The sequence below is a fragment of the Gymnoscopelus braueri genome (assembly GCF_963280865.1).
Source record: "Gymnoscopelus braueri genome assembly, chromosome: 3".
Classification (NCBI taxonomy): Eukaryota; Metazoa; Chordata; class Actinopteri; order Myctophiformes; family Myctophidae; genus Gymnoscopelus; species Gymnoscopelus braueri.
In genome coordinates, this window is record NC_137612.1 from 45,928,790 (window position 1) to 45,942,591 (window position 13,802).

General features: G+C 41.1%; 3 protein-coding genes across 3 annotated transcripts in view; 1 reads left to right on the plus strand and 2 right to left on the minus strand.

Moving 5' to 3' along the window:
- Positions 1–472: 472 nt before the first annotated feature.
- Positions 473–10,374, plus strand: LOC308081992 (arrestin domain-containing protein 3-like; the record flags this gene model as incomplete). The annotated part of the gene is made up of 8 exons (XM_080423602.1): positions 473–725; positions 2,237–2,281; positions 2,705–2,765; positions 2,918–3,086; positions 3,677–3,773; positions 4,637–4,773; positions 5,296–5,415; positions 10,078–10,374. 8 exons carry the CDS (start codon positions 473–475, stop codon positions 10,372–10,374), a joined length of 1,179 nt encoding a protein of 392 aa, XP_080279728.1.
- Positions 7,436–9,375, minus strand: LOC308082203 (cystathionine beta-synthase-like; the record flags this gene model as incomplete). The annotated part of the gene is made up of 1 exon (XM_080423876.1): positions 7,436–9,375. The coding sequence occupies one exon, from the start codon at positions 9,373–9,375 to the stop codon at positions 7,483–7,485; it is 1,893 nt and encodes a 630-aa protein (XP_080280002.1). The 3' UTR covers positions 7,436–7,482.
- A 2,506-nt stretch (positions 10,375–12,880) lies between the features above and the next one.
- Positions 12,881–13,802, minus strand: part of stab1 (stabilin 1) — an 80,621-nt gene continuing 79,699 nt past the window's right edge. The window contains 2 exon segments of the mRNA XM_080423603.1: positions 12,881–13,123; positions 13,388–13,492. Of these exon segments, the coding sequence (XP_080279729.1) occupies positions 13,052–13,123; positions 13,388–13,492 (177 nt within the window). The 3' untranslated portion in view covers positions 12,881–13,051.

Consider the following 13,802-nt stretch of genomic DNA (forward strand, 5'->3'; position numbering starts at 1 on the left):
CCAATGAAGGTGGCAACAAAAGTATATTGTAGTATATATCACTTTTTATTGGCAGGTTTGTCAGAGTATTCTGTATAAATGTAGATGTACTCAACGCTGATCTAAAATCAGATTTATCTGCAAAAGAACATTCAAAGGTGGAGATCATTATGCATAAAGTAACTGGATTTTAGGTTAAATGTGAACACTAGGGGGTGGCATTGAGCTATGTAAGAACGCCTGGGATGTAACAGTGGTTGCCCCTGACAACCAACTGGCCAATCACAGCAGCGTGTCGTTCCTTTGGATGAAAGTTTGTCACGTGGGACAGTGGCTGCCGCGACCATAGAAGAAAGGTTTATAAATATCTGATCTAGCCTTTCTTGTATTATTTATGGCAACGTCGGTCTCCATTGGCCAGCGATCGTCTAGCCTTTATTTATATCTATGGCCAATCACAGCGTGCCTCTGCTGGGGGTGAAGGGGATGAAAGATGTCGGGCGCAGTGAGGAGCATCACAGTGGAGCACTGCCCCATCAATGAAGAGGACACGTTCACCCATGGAGACGTGGTGTCAGGCCACATCGCGGTGACACTGGACAAACGATGTCACGTAGACCAGCTGTTTGTCAAGTTCAAAGGCAAAGCCGAGGTGCAGTGGGCAGAGAGACGCGCAGTTTATGAGTCAAAAGAGAAGTACTTCAGCATCAAGCACTTCTTTATCATTTCAGATGAAAACGCACAAGGTAAGTGCTCCATTGTTTTTTTTTTAAAGTGTTGTTTGACAAGTAGTTTGGTCTTTTATTTGATTCACAAATGATGCATGAAGTGCACCTGGTGCTTAAATCTTATTAGCCTACATAATTAACAAACTCATTTGATTTGGTTGATTGAGCTGCACTTGCTCACCAAGGAAAAGAGATCATAGCCTACAAGTATGCAAATGTTTTTAAAGTACCAAAAGTAAAAGCGCTAAAATGTTTGAAAATAGCTGATCTAAAGATTTGTTGTATTTTCAAATAGCCCAGGTATAAAATAGGGCTAAAGTGGTTAATATTGTAATAATTTATATCTGTAAAGTAACTAGTAACTAAAGTTTTCAAATAATTATAGTGGAGTAAAAGTATTTGCCTCTGAGACGTATGGAGTAGAAGTAAAGGTATAGATAATTGGAAAAGGTACCTCAAAATTGTACTTAAGTACAGTACTTGAGTAAATGTACTTAGTTACTTTACACCTCACACTGCAACACTACACAACATAATGTGGAAAATGCTTGAGTAAAGTAGAAGGCTAAGGTAAAAAAAAAAAGGAAATAGGCTAAACATACTGTTGCCTAGTTAGTATAAGGTCTGCATATACATGCCATATAACCACTGAGAAAGCTTCAGGAATAATAGCCTATTGTTTCTGACAGCGACTTTTGCTGATTTTGCGAATGATTAACCACATACTTTATACTTTGTCGTGCACTGGCGTTGCGCAAAATACCGAAAATAGACTATCTACAAGTTTACAAGTGAGCTTGTAGATCTGTTATTTTTTGTATTTTTTTGTCATTGAAAATGTTAACTTATGTCATATCCGTCACCCCCCGCCCAAAAAACAAAAATCCACTAAAAGTGATTATTTTGTATTAATTGTTGCAACCTACCCCTGTGTCCCTTCAGTGTTTGTCAGTTGTTCAAATGTTCCCATCTTTGTTTCCAGTGTTCCTGAATCATAATTCCTAGTGTCATCATAATACCACATTGTACTAGATCAGTGGTTCTCAAACATCTTCATGTCAAGGACCCCCAAATTAATATGTATTTGGACCCGGGGACCCTCATCTGAAAATATTTTGTGTTACTCATATAAGATTTGTAGTTGCAAAAAAAAAGAGAAAGAAAATTTGTATTTTTTAAATGTATAACAGATTTACAAGCGTTGTGAGCTATTTTCAAATCGCCAATGCAGCCTATATACTGTACTACGGTTGAAGTGGTTAAACTCATTGTTATACTATATCAACTCATTTTGCTGGGGACCCCCTGCCCCTGCAACCCCCTCAAGGACTCCTGGGTGGCCCCGGACCCCACTTTGAGAACCACTGCGGTAGATTACATTCAATAGATTTCTTTCTTTATTTCTTTCCCCAACTTTATTCTAATCAGTAACATTTTAGCCTACTTGTCTCACTTCTCACTTGGCTGTGAAAATATATTTTAACGTCAAAAATGTTCAAGTATTAATTGTATTGCTTCTTTTTCTTCAGAGGAAGATTTTCAGACACTATTGACAGATGAGTATGGGAGACCATGTAAGTGAAATCCACGGTTTCAAATATTGTAGCGTGTTTTGTAATAGTTTTCGATTATGTCTGTTACCGGAGGCACTAACCACAGAGTGGTTTTAAAACGTTTTGCCCACAGTATAATGACGTATAGGCTACAAAATAGGGACGTTAATTATCATTATTATTAGTAGTATTATCATTATTATTATTTTAGGGTGTAGATTTTTTTTTAGATTGATATATAGTAAAAAATCATAACTTATTGTATTATGTATATTGCAATAATTTGTGGTTGTCACAAAATCCCAAGACACACCTGGCCTTGTCTCATGGCACACGCTCTAGTCTATGCGTTACACCAGTGTGCCTCCACACCACTGCACTTAGATGCATGATAAAAGGTTTCATTGTTTTTCGTTATGATAAAGTAGTTTCATTATTTTTCAGATAGCAGTGTTGTTTCCCCGGGCTGCCACCTCTATCCATTCACCTTTCAGTTTCCTGACCAGTAAGTCTGATCCAATGGACCTGTGCACATGCAGTACATTCTCTGTGTTGAGTACATACTCTGCATCTGTGAATAGTCAAGACTAGCGTTGCACTTGAAAATGTCATATTATATGGTAATAATTGGCTGCTACCTCTCATCCTTTTGATTAGGGACACGCCAGCATCCTTTAAAGGTGCACGTGGTAAAATTGTGTACACCCTGGAAGCCAGGCTGAGCCGATCAATGAGAATGGACAGCAAAGCCTCCGCTACACTCACCTTTGTCCCCAAAACGGTCTCCCTGCCTCCCTTGAACACTCTGATGGGGTTCGACCTACAGGTAGCTCCTGGTCCAAGCCTCGTGATGCCTTCACACTATAGCGCAGTGACTCTCAGCCCTTTTCATTTCAAGGACCCCCACTTTGATTTACCTTAGGCCACGGACCCCCATTTGATAGCATTTTTTTTTTTATCTCTGGGACCCCAATCTCAACCGTAAAATCCTCTTGTGTTCATTTAGCTTTGAGAGTGAACAGTGATCCAGAAAGCTGCAGCATGCCTGGTCTTCAACCAGTCAAAAAATGTCACATGCCTCCCCCCTTTTCTGCTCCCTCCATTGGCTCCCATTTCTGCCCACACCTTGTACAAAACACATGTCGGCCTACAAGGTAACAGAGAAGCATTGACTCACTCCCAATTTTCTGCCGTATAGTCTGAAGACTCACCTCTTCAGACTTCACCTCAACCCCTAGCCCCCAAGAATCCCCCCCCCATCAGTCTGAATGCAGCCAGTTTTCATATTGATAAGCACTGTATTTTCACATGGAAGTCTGGAGACTTATCCTGTAGCATTGTTTGTGTTTTAGCTGACTTGTTGTTTATACAGTAATAGCAATGCTGTATTAATGTGTCCTTTGTGCTTTCTGCCAGACTCCACAGCATTACTACAAGAAGAAGACAATGACACTATTTACATCAGGAACAGTGGCTATGAATGTCCACCTTGACAAGATGGGTTACTGCCAAGGTTAGATTGTCCTTGACAACAAACCTTTAATTGTCTCGAGAGGTCGAGACTATGTTTTGCACCCTGTCCGTCCGTCCATCCGTCATTCTGTCTGTGAACAGCTAATCTCCGGCACTGTTGGCTTGGTCGCAGCGAAACTGTGCACACACACACTCTGGATACCAGAGCAGAACCTCTGGCAAATATTTCACATGGGCCTGTTATAGCGCCACCAAGAGGCCGATTTTTGCTAAACACATTTTTAACAGTACTCCTACAGATTTTGTCCAAACATCATGCAAATCGGTACACAGTATCTCTATAGTCATTAAACGAAACGGGTCTTTCAGCTTTTTCATATTCCATATATATACACCATATTCCATGGTGGCGCTATAACAGGCCGATTCATGTTTTTACCTATAAATGCAGATCTACAAACTCACAACGCGAGGCGTAGTGAGCTTGTAGATCGGCTATTTAAAAAAAAATTGCCTCTCTATTTGACAATTTGGCCAATGTTTGACCAGTTTTTATAGTATAGTTTGTTGATTACTTTTGACGCAGTAATGGTCTTTTTTCTTTTCTTTCGTATTAAGGCCTTAAAAGGTCCTCAGATTGTCACTTCACTGTCATCTGGGGACCCCCCCCCAAAAAAAAAATCATGTGGGGACCCCCCTAGGGGTCCCAGCCCACAGGTTGAGAACCACTGCCTTAGTGGGTAATATAGAGACAGAGAACCATTTTCTCCCAGTGCTTCGTTTTCATTTTTATTTCAGTCAACTAAAATGTTTTGTCAATTCTATAGTTTTTGTTATTTCATTAGTTTTAGTTACCTATAATAACCCTGTGATGTGTGCATCCTTGGCCTGTGTTACTTACAGGAGAGGGGATAAAGGTTGTGGCCTCCATTCAGAACGACTCATCTCGTGAACTCAAGCTCAAGTACTGTGTGTACAGAAAGCACAGCTTCTATGCACAGGGTGGAAGGAGTGTGAGCACCAAAGACCTGCTCAAAGAGGTGGGCAGTGGTGTAAAGTAACTAAGTACATTTACTCAAGTACCGTACTTAAGTACAATTTTGAGGTACTTTTACTTTACTGGAGTATTTCCAATTGTCTACACTTTTACTTCACTACTCCACTACATCTCAGAGGCAAATGTTGCACTTTTACTCCACTACAATTATTTGAAAACTTTAGTCACTAGTTACTTTGCAGATATAAATGATTACATTATAAAACGTACATTAACCACTTTAGCTCTATTTTATACCTAGGCTATTTGAAAATAGCCGATCTACAAGCTCACAATGATGCGACGCGTTGTGAGCTTGTAGATCTGCTATTTTCAAACATTGTATTATTACTTTTATTACTATTACTTTTTGTACTTTAAGTACATTTTGATACCAATACTTTTGTACTTTTACTCAAGTAAAATTTGAATTCCTGGCTTTTACTCGTAACAGAGTACTTCTACATTGCAGTATCAGATACTTTTACTTAAGTAAAACATTTGAGTACTTTTTCCACCACTGGAGGTGGGAGACGTCGTCCCATCATCAGCTCACCAGACTGTCACCAGGATCATAACCGTCCCTCCTGACATGGACCCGTCCATCCTCAACTGCAGAATTATTCAAGCAGAATACAGGCTTAGGGTAAGTATCTAATGACCTTTTCTCCATAAACTTCGCCTCTACTCTACTCGGTTTACTTTGGTTTTCCATGGCACTGTACCCTCCCCCGGTCATGTAGTGACGCCCATGAAAACGGCCTTCTATATAAACAGTGCTAACACTAATGCTATCTGGACACAATCTAATCTTTATAACCTACTAGACGGGTGCCCAGCTCGGGAAGGATGCAAGCCGGAAACGGGGCAAGTTGGGAATGCATGCCCAGATTGCCCATACAGTTATGCAATACCCATTGTACAGTACCCGTCTGTCTGTCTGTCTATGTCCCTTTTATGCTCATATATGGAGATTCCTATATCTGTCTTTGTCCCTTTTATGCCCACTTGAGGTTCGGGCCGCTATGTGGCCCTCACATCTAGAGTTCTGGCCGCTGACCAATATGACCATATATATAGGCGTATCAGAGGCACCCAAGGGCATGGGTTCCCAAACTTTTCAGCCCGCGACCCCAAAATAAGGCGGCCATTGACTCGCGACCCCACCTAAACCTGGAGGTAATTTATGCACATAAACTTGCACGTTCGGTGCGCATTTGAAATGTATTAAAATGGTAAAATGTACTATTTGTAATCATTTTAGGTTGTATTTCATCCATTCTGTTGATTTTTTTTTTTTTTTTAATGACCCAAAATAATTTCGTGACCACACCGTCAGTCTCCCGCGACCCCAAGTGGGGTCGCGACCCCAACTTTGGGAACCCCTGCCCAAGGGGACACATGCGCAAGTCGTTGTTGTTCATCATCATCATCGTCATCATTGTTTTTGGATGAATCGAAAACGACACATCTATGTCATCATGTATTTTAGATGTTTTTTTTAATGTAAAACTATTTTTATTGGAAGCCAGTCATAAAGTAACAGACAGAATTTTGATGAAAAGAAAAATCACATTTAACTGCATCAGCATGTCCCTCCTATTTATACGTAAGATGTTTAAATTAGAGAGGGACATACTGTATGTCCGATACTTACAGTACTGACAATGCAAGTAATGATTTATACATCTGAACTAAAAAAGTATAGAGAATAGCCAAAACAAATCACAACCCAACTGCACAACACAGACAGACCTCTATAAAATACCTGTCTTGTGTAACTCAGACCATTTTCGTTTAAATGCAATTCAACTCAACACAATAAGTCTTGTCTCAATACAAGAAAAAAAAAAGTTTGGTTTCCAGTTTGGCCCTTTAATCTTTGACCAACCCTGTATGCTTTATATGGAGTGCTTAATGATATTCTTGAACAGATGACATTTCATTATTTAAAGGGATTAGTTCACCCCCAAAATGAATGATCGATTAGTCACCCCATGGAGATTTTTTTAGTTTTTGTTGCATTCCTAAGCCAATAATTTGATGACTGGCAGCGGATCCGGTAGGAGTCACAGAGTCTCCTTTGTGTCTCCTACCGGGAACCGGTGCCTACTCAGTCTCCATGGGGTGACTAATCGGTGAACTAACTCTTTAATTTTAATTTTATACTATCAGATGAAAAACCTATTATTTTTGGTGAGCAACACTCATGCAATGAAGTATAAGCCTTGAGTCTCGCATCACTTTCTCTTCTCTTTGTATTGAATATGTTATCCTGTTTTGGCAGCGACAAGGTGGGGCTGTTGATTTGCATTGCGACCTACACATCTACACCAGAGCTACAAAGCCAAGCCAGATCTGTACTGTATGATGACCTCTTGCCAAAAAGTTAACAATAGTGTAAATGTGTTAATTGATAAAAGGCATCCACGATACAGTAGGTCTTAAGATGTGATTTCAATAACTTAGATGTTAGCATTAGAGAATGTAATCTGAACTACAGAAGCATATCACAAATTTACAGCATAATAGCATATCACTAATTTACAGCATAATATAATAACAGATAGAAATCAATTAATTGATGATGTGCAAAAAAGGTGGAAATACATGATTTGAATCTAAACCACACTAGATATATATCATCATCATCATCGTTGCTCATGTCTTCATAGATGGGTGGCCGGATCAGCAAAAATTCTAAAGGAAATGGCTACAGAGACATGTCTTCAGACAGTGAGCACTCAGACAGAGTGTGCTCCCGCCTCTCGTGTGTGGCGATGTAGTGGAGGAGGTCAACCGACGTCACAACGCCGGAAACCATATACCTCGGACAAGCGGACCCGGCATCAGCCATATCTGGAGAGGAGGTGGTGGACATTTTACTAATGACCCCTGAACCATGCATCTCTGAATGGTTATTGGTCAAGAGAGGATGGTCACATTGGATCTGCTCATGCACCACCAGGGCAAAATGATCCGTTTCTAGGATACGGGACACTTTTCCCAGGCTATCTGTCTGGCGGACCTGTTTGAACTGCTTGCAGAGCACCTTGCTCACAGGATCTGAGGGCTTCGCTTTCCCGGCCAACATGGAGGACAGCATGTTCCCCAGAGTCACCGTTCCCAGAATTACACCTGATTCGTCAACGACTGGGGCTTGGTCAAAGGCTTTCTCTTTTAATATCTCGATGATCTTCTGGCAGGAGAGCGAGGGCAGGACTGTAAGGGGTGCAGAGAGATTCAGACCCTGCAGAGTCAGATTCCACCACCATAGCTTAGAGACCACCCGGTCATCTGGGCTGAGGAAACCCTTCTCACACATCCACCTGTCACTCAGGAACTTGGACATGTAGTTGCGTATCGAGTCTGGCAGGATGACCACACAGCGCTGTCCCTCCTTCAGCTCCTGTGCCACTCTTACTGCCGCTGCCATGGCTGTGCCAGAGCTGCCGCCACACAGAAGTCCCTCCTCTCTGATCAGCATGCGTGACATGGCGAAAGATTCCTTGTCATTGGACTTGCACCATTGGTCCATCAAAGATCTATCCAGCACTGTGGGGATGAAGTCGTATCCAATGCCCTCCACTTCATACTGAGTCTTATCTGTCTTATTCAGTTCTCCTGGTTCAGCCAGTATTGAGCCTTCAGGGTCTACTCCCACAATCTTGATGTTGGGGCATCTCTCCTTCAACTTGCGGGCAATGCCAGTGATGGTGCCCCCTGTGCCAGCTCCAGCCACCAACATGTCCAATTTACCATCACATTGTTCCAGAATCTCCTCGGCTGTAGTATCGTAGTGAGCCAGGGGGTTGCCAGGGTTACGATATTGGTCAAGGATGTGTGAGTTGCGGATTTCGTTCTTCAAACGCCAAGCCACACCCACGTGGGATTCTGGCGAATCAAAGCTTGCAGCAGTAGGAGTGCGCACAATCTCCGCCCCAAGAGCTCTCAGTAAATCCACCTTTTCCATACTCATCTTCTCAGGCATGACGATGATGCAGCGATAGCCTTTGACTGCGGCTGCAAGGGCCAGGCCGATGCCTGTATTGCCAGAGGTGGGTTCAATGATGGTGTCCCCTGGTCTGAGGGTGCCAGCTCTCTCAGCATCCTCCACCATCCGCAAGGCAATCCTGTCTTTCACACTTCCTCCAGCGTTGAAGTACTCACACTTGGCCAAAAGCTCACATTTGAGTCCGAAGGCTTTGTTGATCTTATTCATACGGACCAGTGGTGTGTCTCCGATCCTCCTGAGGATGTTGGGAAGGATACCGGGTGCTTTGGTGCGTGCTGGATGGGTATGAGGTGACTCGGAAATGGGTATGCCTAGTCGCCACGTGCATCTGCTAGGCAAGTCAGGGCGGATCCACACCCTACCATCTTTGTCTCCAGTAACTTGGGCTGATCCATTCTTGGACAACTTCAAGGTTTTAGCATCTCCATTTGTGAGGGTCTCGGGGAACGGCTTTGGCCCTGCATCAATGATGGCCATGCCATTGTTCAGGGCTTCTCCACTGAGGTTAAGCTGTGCATTGTGAAGTTTAGCTGCATGGGGGCAGATAGAAGGAATAGGACCCACGACTGTGCTGGAAGGAACGGAAGGCATGTCTCACCGTTTTGTGAGTAAAGCTAAAGGCAACTGGATGCAATTACAATGTTAACCTTCCGTGTAGCACAGACAGACTAAAAGGACTGGCCGTCAGCTCACCTGATGCTTTAAAAGCAGAGAACGCTAGCAAACCTGATACACATCTTATAATACATGGTTTCTGTTATGTCTGACGTCAGTGCATGTTGAAAATCTCCATATATGTGCATTTGACATGGTTTCTATTGTGTGACATCTGACATCAGTGCGTGTTGAAAATCAAATCTCCATATATGTGCATTTGGTTTATGTTGTGTATGACATCAGTGCATGTTGATCATGTCTCATATGCCATATTTGGGTGTAGCTGCAGTGGGAAGTCTACATATGGTGATGTCTGAGTCATAGTGAACTCTACATGGTTATGTCTGGGTCATAGTGACGGGGCCCGTCACCAGCCCATCAAAAACAACTGGCAACATTGAGGAAATAAATAGGCCATGCAGTTTCTCAACATTGATTCAGTTGAATCTCAATTCCCTGTGATGCTTTGGCATTCAAGGACATAATTCTATTGCCCGTGTGAAGCATTTTGAAAACCTTTTGAAAGACAGTTATACAACACAACGTGAATCTGTGAATAACATTGTCATAAATACATTAAGGACACACCTTGAGTCATGCAGAAGATGAATGTTCCTCTTCACTGTGTTTCTGCAGGTCTATCTAGATGTGAAGTTCGCAGTAGACCCAAAGATCAAGTTCCCCATAGTCATCCTGCCTGCGTCTGGAACCCCCACTGGGACGGTCCCAGTGGGGGTCCCATGGACGTTGTTCCACAGCGGGGGTCCACGTCCATTCATCCTGCCTGCCTCTGGGACCCCTGCAGTGGAACAACCTTCAGCCTACTCTGGTTTTGGAGGGGAAGCGTTCGGCTCCCCCGGCCAGCCAGCATGGAGCATAGTTGGGTCGTATGGAATGCAGCCGTCGTTATCAGAGTTCAATGGGAAATGTTAATGATCAAATAATGATCGATGTATCGGTCAACTTTTTTTTAATGATATATCGGTTTCGGCAATTATGCAGCCGACGTGTCCCGAAGTTAAAAAAAAAAAAAAAAGCCTATCTACAAGCACACAACGCATCACAATCCGGCACATTGTGAGTTTGTACATCGCCAATGTTTTAATTTTGAATAGGGCTTAAGTGGTAAAATAAAATAAAGTAACTTTTATGTGTATTTTATATTTACTTGTTTGCTAGTTCATTATATAAATAAGTTAATGTTTTAATATACTTATTTTTTTAAATCTATCTGTGTTTGTTTTTATTTGTTTGCTTATAGAAACTCAAATGGAAACTTTAAAATGTTTCATATTGATTTAAAGATTTGAACTAAAATAATTACAAAATATCAGTCAAAACATCAAAAATCTGTGTGTGTGTGTCCTTGCCCCTTTTAATTCTATACATTACCTTAGCACCAAGTGGTGCTAAGGTTTTTTACTAGTTCCTTTTACAGACGTTTTATACTGTGGTGGGTCTTTTTATCTCATATAATAATTATATTATTATTATCATTAATAATAATATTATTATTTTGTACTTTCTTATTTATTTAAAACCCAGTATTATCTTGTGTATAATGTATTGCTGTTGTTGCACAGTGTTGCCGCACCAACATTTCACTGCTTGTACCTTTATGAGTGAGAGACAAATAAAACCTCTTGATATAGTATAGCGTTGAAGTTTGACATGCTGTTAAAAACAGGGCAACAACAGATCATTTAAAATGCTGTAAATTCAGGAGCCAAACCCGAGTTCATGTTTAACACAAAAATAGGTTGTGCCCCAAGAGGCAAAAAATAATAATATATATATTTTTTTTGTCTCCGCCAAGCCGGATAGATAGATAGATAAATAGATAGATACAAGTCCCCAGGACATCAAACGTACGGATTGTAGCTTTTAAAATTATTTTGTTATCTTACAAATAATTTGTAAGATAATAGGATAATTGTTATCCTACTCTCTTGACTTCCACTGTGTTGTTTTAACTCAAAGATATAGATAATCCCGCATCCCAGTCCTTTTTGTATTTTTCGATCACTTGAGCTCTAGTGTCCCTATTCTGAGGCGAACATTTGGCAAAAACAGCCGATCTACAAGCTCACAATGCGTTGCTGTAGATCAGTTATTTTCAGCAAAGACATTTGGTGAAGAGCAGTGGTTCTCAACCCTTTCTGGATCAGGGTCCACTTGAAAATCTTGAAAGTGTTTGCGGCCCACCCATCTAACCATTTAATAGGGCTGCCGTCAGGTGGGTGGGCCGTGTGCATTTTCAGAGTGTTTATTTTAATGATCATTCAATCCATCTCTGGAGGCTCCGCCGGTCATCAAATCATTGGCTTACAAAGTTATTATATATTATAAAATATATATTATTCTATATATTATAATATATAATATATATATATAATATATTATATTTTATAATTTGTCGCCAAAATATTGGTGACAAAAACTAAAAAACTCTCATGGGGTGTGTAATTGATAGAAAATAAGTGATATTTTTGGGTGAACTACTCCTTTAAGTCAACTAAGTATAGGTAGTGGTTAATTGCTAACTTAGCAGAATGTACATATAAGCATGGTCATTATTTTTTTAAGGCTATTTACTGTATGTATATACTGTATTGCGCTTTTATCTTGTGATTGATTGATTGAGCACTTTATTGAAAATGAATTCAAAAGGATAAAAGCACAAAAACATCAGAAGGCTTGTTTCCATTGTGGTCCTTTATACTGTAAACTTTTTGTGCCCAAGGCTCACCAATGGATACATTCAACTCAAGGCACACCTGTATTCATAGCAAAAACATTTTCACTATTTTTGTAACATTTGTAAAAATAACATTTGTAAGAAATCCAAAAATAAAACCAAATCTTTTTAAAATGTTCACCTAATAATGACAATGCCAAACATAGGGATGCCTGGTTGAAAGTGGTATATTTGTATATGTTTTTAGGGTGTCAATTTTGCCTCTGTATTGACACGATACGTTGTAGATCTGCTATTTTAACTTTTGGTTTGTTTTGGTTTCTCCCTTCTTTTTTGTTTTACGCCATTTGGCTTAGGGGGTCCACAGTCTATTCGAGGGTCCTTGGCAGGTAAACGTTGGGGAACCCCTGTGCTTAGTTACACACACAATATCATCCATGAATACCATCAATATATTGGCTGCTTATTGATTTATTAACCACTTGAGCTCCAGCATCCCTATTCTGGGGGGAACATTCGCTGAAAATAGCTGCTCTACAAGCTCACGACGCGTTGTGTTGCGACCCGTCGTGAGCTTGTAGATAGGCTATTTTTGGCCAACTCAGGCAGTGTTGCCAGATTCTGTGAGAGAAACAAGCAACCAGGTCTAGGAAAACCAGCCCAAAAGAAGCGACTATGGGCCACATGAGCACTTTAACATATACATCAGCTATTTGAAAATAGCAGATCTACAAGCTCACAACGCGTGAGCTTGTAGATCGGCTATTTTCAAATAAAATCTTGCGGGGAAATTATAATAAGCTGATCTGGCAACCCTGAACTCAGGTCTGCTTTACGAAGTATAGAGGGTGTAAGTGGTTAAAGTAATACTGTTGGAGGAATGTAGTTGTTGGGGGTCAGATGATGATGGTTCTACTCCAGCTCCACAACCTTCTCTGCTTCTGTTGCTTCTAGAGGAGTTGCTGCTGCCTCCTGTGTGGAGTCCTGTAGGAACGACATGATGATGATGATGATGACCATGATAATAATAATAATAATAATAACTTGAACTTTGATGATGAGGATGATGTCAAAGCAGTTGGTGGTTTCTTTATAGTTTTGTATCACCCCAAAACAAATTCTACATTTCTTACATTTAGAATTCTTATAAATGTTTCAGAAATCTTTCAAGTGTTTTCAAATGCATGCACTACAGTAGTGTATGTACTGTAGTATGTAGTATAAAGTATGTAGAGTGTTTGGTGTGACCTCGAAGGGCTCATTGAAGGCAGTCTGTCCTCTGTACAGAGGGTTAGGGAAGGTGACCAGTGCTGGAGCGTCAGTCTGTCTGGAGGCTGCATTCTCCTCCTCATTCTGATATACACACACACACACACACACACACACACACACACACACACACACACACACACACACACACACACACACACACACACACACACACACACACACACACACACACACACACACACACACACACACACACACACACACACACACAGAGACGAACAGGACAGGTCGGTCAAATAAAACAGGTGGAGACAGAAAGTTAAACAGAAACTCAATGGTGCCTTTGAGCAAGGCACTTAACTCCACACAGCCCCAGTGGAGCTCCCAGTACAACAGTATCAGACTGGTTGTTCTCAGCTCTCAGTACAACATA